The following is a 15,057-nucleotide window of genomic DNA, read 5'->3' on the forward strand; positions in this document are numbered from 1 at the left end:
AAAGTCAAAAGGTTTTAATTTGGGTTAGGGTCACAACAACAACAGCAATAACATTTTAAAGTGTTTATAAAGGATTTTCTTTACAAAAGCTCTGGAAGGTAAATAATGAAAGTAATATCCCTACATAAGACATCACAGGATCAGGAATTTAAAGTTGAGAAGGTACTTAGAAATCATCTAGTTTAATCTCTTAATTTTACAAGTAAGGACTTAAACCCATATAGATGAAGTGTTCTATTTAGGGTTAGATAGCTAACAGCACTGGGTTTTTACCTGGCTCTTTCCTCTAACTCTTAAGTCCAGTGTTCTTTCCACTATATCATGAGGAATTTAAGTGATCTTAAATGATTTGGCCAAAGTTGCTGTCAGAATTGGGATTAAAATTCAAATTTTCTTTATCTAGATCCAGAAATCTACTATCCCATAAATGCCTTTACACATAAAGATACCTTATAAACTAGAAAATGATTACCAATTTATAAAGTTTAATATCAATATATTGACACAACTAAATCAAAATAACAAATAAAAAAATCATTACCAATTGAAGCCGAGCGCATTTGTCTCATATGAGTCTCTATGATGTTAGGGTCTCTGGAGCTGTAAGTTCCCAATTCAGGGTAGAAGTTGGACCCAATGTCATCTGGAGGAATGTGGATGCCCTCTGGATAATTTTTAGCAATTTTAGGATCCCAATGTGGCAAGATGGGGTGATTCCAATGTAAATATTTACCATCAAATTGTGGATTTCCATACCAAGTATAGTAAAACACATGAAAATTATAGTTAGGGGACGGAAACTCTTCCATGTTTATCTCAGGAACCACTGGAATTTTTAGACTATTGGCAGCAACGCTCTTTATATTCTTACTGTGTGTTATGCTATCATCCCTGGCACCATTTGGCATGTCAGGTTTAGTTTCTAAGTGGACTTGGCGTTGGCGAAGTTCTGGTAGAAGGTCAAGTCCAAATGGATCCCCAAAAACAGCTCTATCAGGTCTCAAAGTTTTCAAAGCCATCATCAGGGAGCAAATAAACAAAATAAAAAGTGACAAAACGATGCACGTTCTTCTTCGAAATCTTGCCATGCTGACATTATTTTAGAATCCAAAGTAACAAATGTCCAGCTGCAATTTATTAAAGAAAAAAAAAAATTAGCAAATAGTAATTAATGATACTTTCCTATATAATCAAAATTTTAAAAAAATATATTCTTTAATATTCACACATAAAGAAACTCAGGAAAAATTATGTAAATACTAATTTAAATATCAATTTTGATGAAATTCTGAGCCTTATACTTTATATGAATTGTAAAAATAGTCTGGAGTTGTCAATTTCATTTAAATGCTAATCAAATGTAGTCAGAATAAGTGAAATCTATTTAACTTTTTAAATATAAACTACTACTAAGAGAGGAGAAATCCTATTGTATGCTAAAATTTCCTAAGTATTATTTTTAACAGGAAGATCTAATAATTAACAGAAATTACCTCTAGGTTAATTAAGTTTGTATTCAAAATTCCACATCAAAGTGATTACTCCATATCTTTCTTCCAAAGAACAAGAGTTTTCACTCACTATAAATGATATGCTGGTACAGAATATGACCAAGGGAAACAACAGCCTTTTAATACAAAGAAGAGGAAAAAAGGTTAAAAAAAAAAAAAGATTAGTTCCTGACTCAATGAAAGCCTCAGTGAAAACCATTCCTAAGAAATGGGTATTAAATGTTCACAATTTAAACTGTTAATTGGGGGAGGTAGGGGGGGAGGAAATTCGCTGATAGCAAGCCATGTTGGAAATTGCAATTTTGTTTTTGCTGTAGAGGTTTACAAGAATGTATTTATTCATTGGTTATCTAGTACTTAATCATATATGCTCTAAACTAAGAGAGAAATTAAGCACTTGATTACCTGAGTTTAAGCCCTGTTTGCTTAGAAAATTTAGATAAACAACTAAAAGAAGGCACAGCTTCATTAATTAGTAAAATTTCAACTCCCTTAATCTCCACAATTGCCACCATCCTAATAGAAGTCCTTGTAAGTTTAAACTCTTTTATCTAGAATTCTTCTATCTATATTTCCCATGGCCAGGCCTGAATCTGATCCTCCTTTTGTGTGGTTGTCAGGGTGATGAGATTACCCAGTGCAGGAGAAGTTGGACAAGACTTGGAGATGATATCCTTCTCATGTGATGTTCACAATATTCCCATGAAGTAGAGATACTGAGAAGTAGAAATAGTCAGTGAAATTATTTCTTATGATCACATGGCTGGTAAAGCTCAAAATCAAAATTCAAACCCAAGCATTTTCTGCTGATAATTATTTTTTCCTAAGTTATTTTAAAGGGCTACACAAATAGCTTTTTCTAGGATTTGTCTATGATTCTTCAGTCAATTAAAACCTTTTCCTCTCAAACCATACAAAGTAAAATGGCTGTACCTTTCTGATACACTTTTGATGTTACTGAAAGAAAAAAAGAAACTCTGCAAAACTAATCTATATGCAGCTTGTGTATGTTGTACACAATGCTCCATAGTTCACTGTATCTTCATCAAGAGTTCCCTATGTTAATGAAATCAGATATCAGAAACTAGAATATGCTACTGAAATAGTAAAAATAAATAAATAAATAAATAGATAGATAGATAGATAGATAGATAGATAAATAAATAAATGAAAATTAAAAGGCTGAGGGGGAATAGACAAGAAGTATCAATGAAACTAAAGAAAAAAAAAAAAATACTAAGCCATCCAAGGCTAGTTCTATAGTTTCTCATTCTAAAGGAATTATGGTACTAAATAGATGAGATAGGTCTTTTTGATAATTTCAGGTCACTTATGATTACCTAATAGAAAGTACTTGAGGGAAACAGCCAAAGAAGAAATTAAGTAGTTTGAGGAGGTTAAATGACTACTTTCTGCTAAGAGTAGAATGCTAACCACAAAACATAATGTCTCACACTGTGACCTTTTCCTGGTTTAAAACAGTAATAAATGTTACTTGAAATTATCTTATCTCACCATAATATATTTGACTTTTCAACAGTCCTTACAACTTTTGTCCATATCATGACCTCCAATTCCTTGACTCCTCAATTCTTTCCCTATCTGGAACTCTTGGTAAACCAATCAAACTCTAAATTGTCCTCTTCTCTTGTATCCATCCCTGCCCTTTAAAAGTCATTTTACCAATTATGTCCTGCCAAACCCCAGTGTTGAGACCCTGGATACCTTAGAATCAGCCAGAGTCAGGATAAGCAAAAGTCTTTATTCTTGGTCTTTTGGGGTCACAGTCAGGGAATTAGATATAGGAATCTCCACACCTCCTTCCTCTGTCTCCACTGCCAAAGAATGATCCTGCCTATCCAATTCCACCCTCTCATCTCTCTCTTTTCCTTCTTTGTCCACACCCACCTATAGAGCCAGCACAGAATAGTTGGGGAGGGTCATTCTCCAAGCATATGTTAATAAGAAAATTGTCCCAATTGGTAATTAGCCTTAAGTGCTAGGTTATCTTGGTTAAATGCATCTGCTCAGTTCTAGCCCTTTACACTCCAGCCTTGGATCATCCCCACCATTTGCCATCTTTGCTCTTACATGTACTACATAAGGAAAAAAAATCATACAACCATTCTGAGTACATTTCTGCTAAAACCTCAAATGGGCCTTACTGCTGATAAGCAATACTTCAGTACCAGCCTTAACAATTCACTAATCCCACTTTTTACAACAGTGTTCCTTGAGACCTTTTCAACTCCTTCTCAAACCTCTCACTGTTCCTCTCTCGACTCACCTTTTCAGTTGTGAACTTTGCTTCATATTTCACAGAAAAAAAATTGTAATTTTTAGATGCGAATTCCCTCTTCTGTCATCTTCCTCATCCTATATATCACTCCTATATATTCTTTCTGCCACCTTATCTATTTCATATATGATAAGGTGGACTTATTCCTTACCAGGGCTAATTTACTACTAAGGAGTTGCAGTCCATTCCCTCTCTTCCAACAGATTGCCCTCCTTATTATACCCACTCATTTCTTATTTTCAATCTCTCTTCATCTACTGGCTCAATTCCCACTATTTATAAATATGATCACATAGCTCTCATCCTCAAAAAAACTTCAGCTTATCCTTTCATACCTACTATTGTCCTATTGTCCTATATCTTTTCTGTCTTTCGTGGCTAAACTCCTTGAAAAGGTTGTTTACAATAACCTCCTCCACTTTTTCCCCTTTCATTCTCTTCTGAATCCCTTAAGATCCTGCTTCTGTTATTATTCTACTGAAATTGATCTCTCCAAAGTTACAAATGACAATTTACCTTAACTTTTGTCTTGACATTGGATTTTGAAGATTCTTGGTATTGGTAGCAGCTTTTTTCTGGGGATAAAGAATTGGAAATTGAGAGGATGCTCATTAATTGAGGAATGGCTGAACAAGTTGTACCATGTGATTATGATGGAATACTATTGTTATATAAGAAATGATGAGTAGAATGCTCTCAGAAAAACCTGGAAAGTCCTCTGTGAGTTCATGCAAAGTGAAATAGTTATAGAAAGTAATAGCAATATTGTGAGATGATCAGTTGTGAATGACTGCTATTATCAGCAATAAAATGATCCGAGACTTCTTTGAAGGACTTGTGAAAAATGATATCCATAACCAGAGAAAGAACTGATTGTGTCTGATAACAGATTGAAGCACACTTTTAAAAATTTTCTTTTCTTGAGGGTTTTTAAAAACTGCTTTCTTTTACATGAATTCTTAGTGTTTTATTATTTTATTGTTTTGTATTATCATTAATACAATTATTATTGTTTTGTATATGAATTTTTTGTATAACTACACATTAATTATTTTATTTTATTAATGTTTTGTATAACTATACATATATAACCTATATCAAATTGTTTCCCTTCTGAATGAGGATTGTAGGGAAAGAGAGAGGGAGAGAATTTGGAACTCAAAGTTTAAAAAAATATGTTAAAAATTGTTTTTACATGCAACTGGAGAAAAATAAAATATTTTTTAAATAACCTTGCACATTTTCATTATCATCTAAAAATAGGAAAGGCTATCTGTTAGATGCTACTATTATTAATAAGGAATACTCTAAAACTTCAAAATATGTCATTTCATCAACTTAGGTTTTTCCAGCAGTGGCCAGAAACAATTCAACATCGGTGGCCAACCTTCTGGTGAGTATATTCTCTTTTCTTAGCAAAACTGCTCCACTGACAACAGAGATATAAATCCTTACCTTGTTTCTATTTTTATCTAATTTGGTAGGATCTATCAAAATTCATATTCCATTAATATGATTTTTGGGAATCCAGGGTCACCTTGCATAATGGTGAAATATGACTACAACTTTAAAGTTAGAATGAAAATAATAGCATTTATAGAGGATTTTTCGTTTTTTCAAAGAGTTTCTACAAAAAGGCCCTGTAAGGCAAATAGCATGAAGATTATGGTGCTCATTTTTTAAAAAAGGAAAACAATTTGTCTCAGATCACCCAGCTAGTATGTATCAAGTCCAAGGTCATTTCCACTACTCTGTCTATACAATGCTCCTTTAGCTACTCTTTATTATCTTCCTTTAAAAAAAATAGCTCTTATTTATATGTCACTTTCAAGTTTACAAAGCATTTTCATGTCAAACCCTCCTTGCCATATATACTTTTTCAAGTATTCCCCCAATAGAAGAAACAGAACTTCAGATAAATGATATGATTTGCTCAAGGTCAGAGGCCTAGGTAGCATCAGAGGTTATATCCTAATTCAAGTCTCTGCAAATTTCAGATTCAGGACTTTGTACTGAACCACCATATTGCCTCTCAAACACTAGAAGTTCTTTCACAATGCCATCTAGTATAAATTATAAACTGCTTACTAGCATGGGTCATGCCAAATGGATCTTTGTATCCCACAGAGCAACTAACATAATACCTTTTACATAGGATGTGGTAAATAATTTTTAAGTGAATAGGTTATATATTAAATATTTTTGTCTAAACTTCCTCCCCAAAGCACAACCAAAGAAAAAGTATAGTTTCTAAAATTCTCAACAAAATTACTATTCTAATATTTCGAATTTCTAAGCCTTACTCTTTCCCTAATTTTCAGTCTTTCCCTCTCTACTGGTCTATTTTCTACTAACTACAAATACACCCATTCTGGAAAAAATCCTCACTTGATCATTTATGACCTTGTAGCTAAACTTTTTGAAAAGTCTATTAGTAGAAACTTCCACTTTATCTACTCTCACTGTCTTCTTACTCCCTTATAATCTGGAGCTTCACTCCACTACAAATACTCTCTCTAAATTTATTAATGATCTCTTTGCTGTTAAATCCAATAACCTTTTCTCAGTCCTTAATCTCTAATCCATTTTTTTTTCTTAACACACAATTTAAAGTTTTAGTAGATTGTTCAATTTAAACAAGTGATAAGAAAAACTTTTATTTTGAAACATGTTATATTTTGATTTTTTGTACTGTCATCATTTTTGATCCTAGATAATATATAACAACATGAACTGAGAGACTAATTTTAAAAAGCTGTGACAAAAGTAATTGAAAGTTTATTTATAAAGACAAAATACATGCTTCAAAACAGAATTGGATGTTTAAAGAGAACTTTTTTTTATGACAAGATTTCAAACTTTCATTCAATGGCATACATTTTATTACTTTGACAAAGACTGGAAGAGACAAATGCAAGGTGACCATTACCTACTGATGACAACTGGCAATGGTAAAGAGCTTGTAGGAAAAAAAAAAAAACTTTTAAGTTTCTGAATGAAAAATGGGTGCATTTAACATAAATCCAAGCAAAAATCTTAGGAAAGCCTGACTTTCTATAACACACTACTGTGATCGAAATGACACTGTCCTTAAAAATTATACTTACATACTTTTATGGATTATTATAGAAAATGTGGGTTAGCCAAAATATCTGCCTAACCTGTTGTCTTAGTCACCAAGATGTGAAAACAAACCAAAAAAATGTTAGTATAGTTTGAATCACCCTTCCCATAATAACCTGACAACAAATAGGAAACATCCAGAACTTAAATAAGGTCAACATCAAAGTAAATAAGTATCATTTTTATGTGATAGAAAAATATTATGCTGGTAAAGTTGTTATTTTCTAAACTTGTTTCAAAGGAGTAGGTATTTAAATCTTAATTACTCCCATTCTGTTTTTATGTATTGCAAGTTTATAAAAGAAAACCACAATTTTTAAAAATTGAGATTTTTTTTTCAATATCAAAATAAACCTGAATGTCAGTAGTTTTGCATATCTAATATTTAACTCTTAACCCAACAGCCTTTCAGTTTTATTTAAAAAATAGAAACTAGAACCTGGGGGATAGCTAGGTCGTGCAGTGGATAGAGCACCAGCCTTGAATTCAAGTGGACCTGAGTTCAAGTCTGATCTCAGACACTTAACACTTCCTAGCTGTGTGACCCTGGGCAAGTCACTTAGCCCCAGCCTCAAAAAAAAAAAAAAAAAAAAAAAAGGAAACTAGAACCTGGCCACAAGTTGGATGACACTTCAGACATAATCTAGTCCAACCTATTCCTGAACAGGCATCTCCTCTTTATAAATCAACAAGTGGTGGACTAGCCATTTAAAAAAAAAAAAAAAAAAAAAAAAAAAAAAACTTCACTATCTCTATTTTTGGAATTGTTAGAGAATTTTTCCTTATCTTGAATTGTAATGTACCTTTATATAACTTTTAGTGATTACCCATAGTTCTATACTATGAGGTCAGCAGAATGGCTTTTTTCAAATTACTTTTTGGCTTCAGATATCTAAAGAAATTTCTTAATTCCCCCAAATTAAGATTTGAATTAGTTTATTGGACCATGTAGGAGGGGGCTTTACAAGTTTTCTCAATCAACCCTGTATTTTACAAATAAAAAACTGAGATCCAAGAATGACTTGCCAAAAATCAAGTTAATTAATGCCTAAACTGGGATTAGCACCAGATTCTCTAACTGCAAACTGTTCCATTCCTTCCATCCATTATCTTTGTTCCCTAGGGTCTCTGTCAAGTTATAAATGCTGGACAAAATTTTAATTTTAAGATTTAAAATCACTTATCTAGATCATTGTGATCTATTTTGGTTCACTGAAAAAAAACTAAAGAAACTGGCTGGGTCATCACTTGGTGGAGCTTTATATTTCTAAGGCCATTTATTAACTCCCTTATTTCTAAAACGAAGATTGTGATTTCTACTTGATTTTCCCTCTCTGCCACCTCTCACGCTTCTAATTTGGTCTTTCCTCTGCACTTTTCTCATTGCAATCAATAGATATATTCATGTGGATGCCTCTAAATTCCTAGAGAACAAGGCCCTTCGTGATCACGGGCCATCCACAGTACCTCACACATTCTTGTTATCTGATAAATGTTAGTAGTTTGTTCTGCACAAGTGCAATTCAGGACTCTCAGTGGACCATGGTAGTTAAGAGACTTCCAAGTTTGCTTGCTAGCACAGAAGGACTTGGAGTTCTCAAATCACTTCAAAAGAAATTCCGATGCAGGATGGGGGACTTGTCTACAAATTTTGAGAAAGGAAAACATCATCATGCTAGCCACGAGAAACGGGCAGTGGGCGATGACTTTTCCTTCTTTTCACTGGGTTACTCTCAAGTAAGATCAGGATTCCTGGGGTTAGTCACCTAGTGACGGCAAAATTGAGAGGGCAAACTCCCAATTATCTCATGTAACTGCAACAAGGAGGAAACATTTCTCAATATTAGGAACCAGACTGATCCATTAAGGGAAGGCAAAAACAAAACTCAAAAACCCGAATTTCAGAAAGTCGTAGGAAGATAAGTGTGCCTCAAAGAGATGAAAGATTGTTACAGAGATCTAAGAAAGGGAGGAAAGGAGCAAAGACAGCAAAGGAAGGGGGGGGGGATGAAAAAGGGAAAAGACAAGGAATTTTAATTTAAGACAAGAAAAAACTCTAAATTTCAAAATTAGAAGGGACCGTTTTTGGAAGTATATAGTTGCCTAATCATTTTTCAAGCTGGAATGAAAGGAATATAAAGGAAGACAAAAGAGGGGTAGGGAGGGAAGGAAAAAAGAAGGAAAGGAAATAAAGGGTAAAGGAAAGAAAAGGAAAAAGAATGTCCGGAAAATAGAAAAGGGAAAAGAGTAAAGACTAAAAGGAGGGAGGAAGGAATATGAAAATCAGAGGAAAGAGGAATGATTAGCGAGGAAAGGACAGGAAAGCTGACAGACCCAGACACCAGAGAAGAGGTCCAGACTGGCAGGAGGGAGCGAGGTTTGCGGGTTTGGCCCAGACTCTCCTCACCCTCCAGCCGCCCTAAAGGGGGAGGGGGGCGGTCCGAACAAGGAGGGGGTACTTAGAAGGCTGGGCAAGTGCTCGGGGCCGCATGCTGACTGGGGAGCGCGGAGGTCACTGCGCCCACAGCTTAGGCACCTGAAAGCCTTGGCTACTTACCGGGTCTAGAGGTAGAGAGAAATCGCCTACGCCAGAGAGAAAACTACGGAGCGCGGGAGGCCGCAACCTCAACGGGAAACCCTTCCCGCGGAACTAAGCCGCGGCCCCTCCCCCCCGCCTCCAGGGCACGCGCACAGCCGGCCCTGGCCCTACTTCCAGCCTAGGCCCCGCCTCCTCACAGGCTTCCTCGGGCACACGCTTTGCAGTCAGTCCGTCTGAGGACCACAGGGTGAGGTTTTCTCTTTCATTGTTTGGGCCCTTGGGGAGGAAGAGAGGGAGGACGAATGGAACCTTACTAAAGATACGCGTTCCTTCCGGGAGACTGGCGAGATGGGGTCCTGAGCGCCGGGCTTGAGTTCTGCGCGAGCCGGGACCCTGTGACTGAAACGAGTGCCGCTTTACAGTTGGGTGGGCTCTGGTACGGTTGACCAGAGCCTCCCCACTTCACACCGGGCCGGCCTCTCCAGAAAGGTTTTTGGAAAAGCCTGAGCCCTTTCGGGCTTCCTTTACCCAGTCCCGAAGCCTGCAGGGCCCCGCTTTTAACAATTTCTTTTAAAACACGTCATTGCGATTTGATATTTTTTGAATTTAGAAACAAAGTAAATAGAAAGCCAAAAAGCTGCTGACTATGTATTATTTTTCTCTTGAAATAGGCTGCGCCAGAACCAGCAGGAGAAGCCCCTCCGAGCTCCCCAGTACCGGTGCCTCCAAGGAGAAGATGTCTCTTTCCCAGAAGCTCACCTTGGACAAGCTAGACGTCAAGGGGAAGCGAGTCCTCATGAGGGTGGACTTCAATGTGCCCATGAAGAACAAGGAGATCACCAACAACCAGAGGATCAAGGCGGCCATCCCCAGCATCCAGTACTGCCTGGACAAAGGCTGCAAGTCAGTAGTGCTCGTGAGCCATCTGGGCCGGCCCGATGGCATCCCCATGCCTGACAAGTTCTCCCTGGAGCCCGTGGCGGCCGAGCTCAGGTCCTTACTGGGGAAGAACGTGGAGTTCCTGAAGGACTGTGTGGGGCCTGAGGTGGAAGCAGCCTGTGCAGACCCGGCCGAGGGCTCCGTCTTCTTGTTGGAGAATCTCCGCTTCCACGTGGAAGAAGAAGGGAAAGGCAAGGATGAGTCTGGGGAAAAGATCACCGCCGATCCGGCCAAAGTGGAAGCTTTCCGGACTTCCCTTTCCAAGCTGGGAGACGTCTATGTCAACGATGCTTTCGGCACCGCTCACCGGGCCCACAGCTCCATGGTTGGGGTGAACCTGCCCCAGAAAGCGTGTGGCTTCCTCATGAAGAAGGAGCTGGAGTACTTCGCTAAAGCCCTCGAGAACCCCGTGAGACCCTTCCTGGCCATCTTAGGTGGCGCTAAAGTCGCTGACAAGATCCAGCTGATCGACAACATGCTGGACAAAGTCTGTGAGATGATCATTGGTGGTGGGATGGCTTTCACCTTCCTCAAAGTTGTCTGCAACATGGAGATCGGCAATTCCCTGTTTGACGAGGAGGGAGCCAAGATCGTGAAGGACCTGATGGCTAAGGCAGAGAAGAAGGGGGTGAAGATAACCCTCCCTGTTGACTTTGTCACTGCAGAAAGCTTCGATGAACATGCCAAAGCCGGAGAAGCCACCGTGGAGTCTGGCATACCCGCCGGGTGGATGGGTTTGGACTGCGGTCCTCAGAGCAGCAAAAAGTTTGCGGAAGTTGTGGCCCGGGCCAAGCTAATTGTGTGGAACGGTCCTGTTGGAGTGTTTGAGTGGGAGACCTTTGCCAAGGGAACCAAAGAGCTAATGAACAATGTGGTAGAGGCCACCGCGAAGGGCTGCATCACCATCATAGGCGGTGGGGATACTGCCACGTGCTGTGCCAAGTGGGACACTGAAGACAAGGTCAGCCACGTGAGCACCGGCGGTGGCGCCAGCCTAGAACTTCTGGAAGGCAAAGTCCTCCCTGGTGTGGCTGCCCTAAGCAATATGGAATAGAAGAGGGTTTTCCGCTGTTGGTTCCTGTACACAATCATAACGATTGCAGGACCCTTCCACTTAAATTGCTTTAATGTTACCCTTGTGATTTGTAGAGTATACAATGTATATTTTGCCCTTACAAATTTAGTCAAAAAAAAAGAAAGTTGTTGACAGTGTTCTATTTATCTTTTAAATTAGGTTGTACCATTCAGCTTAGTTAGAATGTTAGTGACTTTTATTTTCACTAAAGTATGAAAAGAAGATAAAAGCTTGTCTTTTTTAAACTGCTGTGCTTTGTAGAATATATATTACACATTTTATCTTTATAACTGAAGGCATTATCATCTGTATTTTGTTTCTTTTTTGAAACTGTACAATTCAACTTTGTTAGTGTTGTAGTAGCTATTTTTATCACTACCCATGGTGCAGAAACAAGATTATTACTATTTCAGAAGGGATGGTAAATAATGTTCTCTTAAGTGAAGATTCATGAGTGCCAAGTTGGGGGAAGAAAAATAAGAGGGGCCGGCCAAATTCCTGCTAACTTCCCAAAACAAACAAAACCCTTAGACTCTTAGGATAACAGATCTAGCAACTGAACTCCCAGCTTCTCTGGGCCTGGAGCCTGTCTCTCCTGTGTTTAGAACTGGAGCATTACAGTGTTAACTTATCCTCTTCCTGCTTCATATCTCCCTTTACTACCTTTGTGCTCCTTATTTTGCAGGAATATTGAGCTCCGAATCCAACTATTAAACTTAAAATCAGCTTCATTTCTAAATTTTGAATTCTCTAGAAGATACCAGTAATGTAGATAAATGATCTGCTCTTTTCCATGTCAGTTTAAAATTTGATGTCACAAGGACTGGAGTGAAACCTGACCCCAAAGGTGGCTTACTCCAGAGAGATAGAACAATGGGACTTTTTTGCTGTGAAGTTTGTTTTGTGGCCAAGTGTACAATTTTTCCTAAAATAATCTGAAATTCATTAATAAAACATTACTGTGATGATTTTTTTTATCCTTTGAAATTACTTATGTAGTGAAATATTATTTTTAAGTTTTAGTGGTTGAAGTAAACCTTTTTTCAAAATGGGAGGGAAAAAGGTTTTATGTCTCTCTTACTTGCATATGTATAAGTTTGGGAATTTTCCTTATAAAAATAGCTACCTTCAAGTTGGCAAATGCACACATTTCATCAAATTTTTTTAATCTCTCGAAAATGTACAATTGCTTAAGGCTTCTTTTAAAATGATTCATCAATATAGCTGACATAAAGAGCTCCAACCTTTCCCAAACTATATACATTTCACTTGATACAAGTCAGGGCAGCTAGGTGGCGCAGTGGATAGAGCACCAGCCCTGAATTCAGGAGAACTCGAGTTCAAATCTGGTCTCAAGACACTTAACACTTTCTAGCTGTGTGACCCTGGGCAAGTCACTTAACCCCAGCCTCAGGGGGAAAAAAAAAAAAAAAAAAAAAAAAGATGGATCATTTGATACAAGTCAATGCGATACTTTTATTTTCATTTTACAAATGAAAAAACAGACTGGGTAAGTGATCTGGCCAAGTCCAAAAATCATAAGTAGATTTTTAAAATTTTTTGTTTTTTCTGATTTCTAGTCAATTGTTTATCTATTATATTGCCTCTATAGATCAAATCTCACTAATGTAGGTTTCCAGCAGAACAGGACTGCAATCCTATCTGTGCCAATACTATACAGCTCTACTGTATATAATATATGTAACCCCTAGTTTGGCATTCCATCTACCATCGGGGGATGAAATGGGATTTTCCTCTTTTTTTTAATAGCATGTGGATACCAGTGGATCATGAAGGATGTCCATTAATCTTTACTATGAAATTGCCAGCTTCCCCTTTTTCTCCCTCCTACTTACATATAATTTTTTTTATTTACATTGGATTGGAATTTACTCAAATTAGCTCCTCTCCATTGCCCTTTGGGGGGAAAAAAAAAAAAAAAAACATTCATTTGAAATATTCTTTCATTTGCAGACAAAGGCAACAGCAAATGAATATTGATAATAAATACTAGATTATTGTTTCAGATAAAAATGGAGTAATTAAGAGAACTTTACTACTTCCCCAAGGCAATCTAACCAAATTTTACAATAAGATATCCCTTAAGGAAATGAAAATTGAATTTCAATGGCATTTCAAATACCTTCAAATAACTTTATTACCAAAAATTTCTATTTGAACAGATTATTGGAATGTGTTTTTAGCCGAGGATTTTTAGTAGTAATGGCTCATCTAGTATATACAAAACTGGCATAATGAATATCAAGTCAATCTTGCAGTTATACAAATAAGCATTCAAATCCTGCCAATGACACTACTTCTGTAATAATGAACAAGTTATTTCTCAATCTACTGGTCATCTCAAGATATAAATCATAGAACAGGTGCCAACTTGCATCAAGGAAAGGAAGGTTCTTTCAATGAGATCATGGGACCAGTTCTAGAAATAGTTGATATATACCTAGATTATAATTCCTTAGATTCAATTTCTATTTACTCCCAAAGTGATTGTCAAATATATAGCTGCCTTTTATACTAAAACTGAGTTAAGAAAGTATTATTTCAAATCCCAGCTCTGACATCAGCTATAAGACCACAAGTCTTTTAATTTTATGTAGATCAGACAAATCCCTGCAAGGGATTTTAGATAACATCTAGCCAATTTTTAGAGAAGATAAAGAACCAGATAAGTGAATTGTCAAGGTCAGGAGGGTAGCAAGTAGAGCTGGAATTTGGATGCAAAAATCTAGTGCATTTTCTACTATGCTATAGTATTTCCCTATATGAATCCCAAGTGGGAGAACTACATGGCAAGGTAAAAAAGTGGGCCACCACAGGATACTCTCACCCCCTTCATTCTCTTTTCTCCCTCTGGCTGCTTGACTATTCAGATGGCTTGGATCAGATAGAAGATACAAATTTTATTCTGTTGAAATGGACTAGAAGTCACCATCTGCCACTCCAGCCTCCAACATGTAGTTTGTCTCCTGTCTTTCATAACTCACTGTCAAATTTGACCTAGTTCCCCTGTCCAACAATTAGTACTTGTGAATTTCTTCCATCTGCCCTGCAGCTGAATTTTCTTTTATTTGTTTTCCAGAATTAAGAGTATAAACTTCTTTGGATTTAGCTTTGTTTTAGTTGTATCCTCAGGGCTTAGCAAGGATTTTCACATAGCATTTACTAAATGCTTTTTCTCATAGATTGTCAGTCTGTATTGTTTAAGGGAGAAGTCTCATACCAAGGGAATTCTCTTCTAAGAGAAGAATTCATAATGCTGAAAAAATCATAAATGATTCAGGAATTTGTAAAATAAGAATTAGTGCATCAGAATAAGAAGGGACTTAATTAGGATTGATTTTGAACAAATGATCTCTAAGAATATATCCCCAATTAATTTATAAACTGGAATTAATACTGAGTTTTGAAAAGATCTCTATATGTAGAAAATATTTCTTATACAAGGATACTTGATCTAATATAAACCAATTCTATAAGAACTTGACTTTAGGGAACACATTTTAATCGATCATTGCAACAACTATGAATGGAAGATGCGTTCATAAATTCT

The 15,057-nt window shown here is 37.0% G+C and overlaps 2 protein-coding genes across 4 annotated transcripts in view; one reads left to right on the forward strand and one right to left on the reverse strand.

The window, feature by feature from the left end:
- MANEA (mannosidase endo-alpha) overlaps nt 1-9,606 on the reverse strand; it is a 67,225-nt gene extending 57,619 nt beyond the window's left edge. The window contains 2 exon segments of the mRNA XM_074310273.1: nt 542-1,127; nt 9,491-9,606. Coding sequence (XP_074166374.1) covers nt 542-1,088 — 547 coding nt within the window. The 5' untranslated portion in view covers nt 1,089-1,127; nt 9,491-9,606.
- Nucleotides 9,290-11,731, forward strand: LOC141566147 (phosphoglycerate kinase 1-like). Of its 3 annotated transcripts, none has more exons than XM_074310275.1 (2): nt 9,290-9,719; nt 10,144-11,731. In XM_074310275.1, exon 2 carries the CDS (start codon nt 10,209-10,211, stop codon nt 11,463-11,465), a length of 1,257 nt encoding a protein of 418 aa, XP_074166376.1. In that variant the 5' UTR covers nt 9,290-9,719; nt 10,144-10,208; the 3' UTR covers nt 11,466-11,731. The 3 variants fall into 3 exon arrangements, with proteins under 3 accessions (XP_074166376.1, XP_074166375.1, XP_074166377.1); XM_074310276.1 differs by lacking the exon at nt 9,290-9,719 and adding an exon at nt 9,848-9,961; XM_074310274.1 differs by lacking the exon at nt 9,290-9,719 and having other exon boundaries at nt 9,843-11,731.
- Nucleotides 11,732-15,057: the final 3,326 nt, after the last annotated feature.

This window comes from Sminthopsis crassicaudata, chromosome 4, assembly GCF_048593235.1.
Source record: "Sminthopsis crassicaudata isolate SCR6 chromosome 4, ASM4859323v1, whole genome shotgun sequence".
In the NCBI taxonomy this organism is placed as follows: domain Eukaryota; kingdom Metazoa; phylum Chordata; class Mammalia; order Dasyuromorphia; family Dasyuridae; genus Sminthopsis; species Sminthopsis crassicaudata.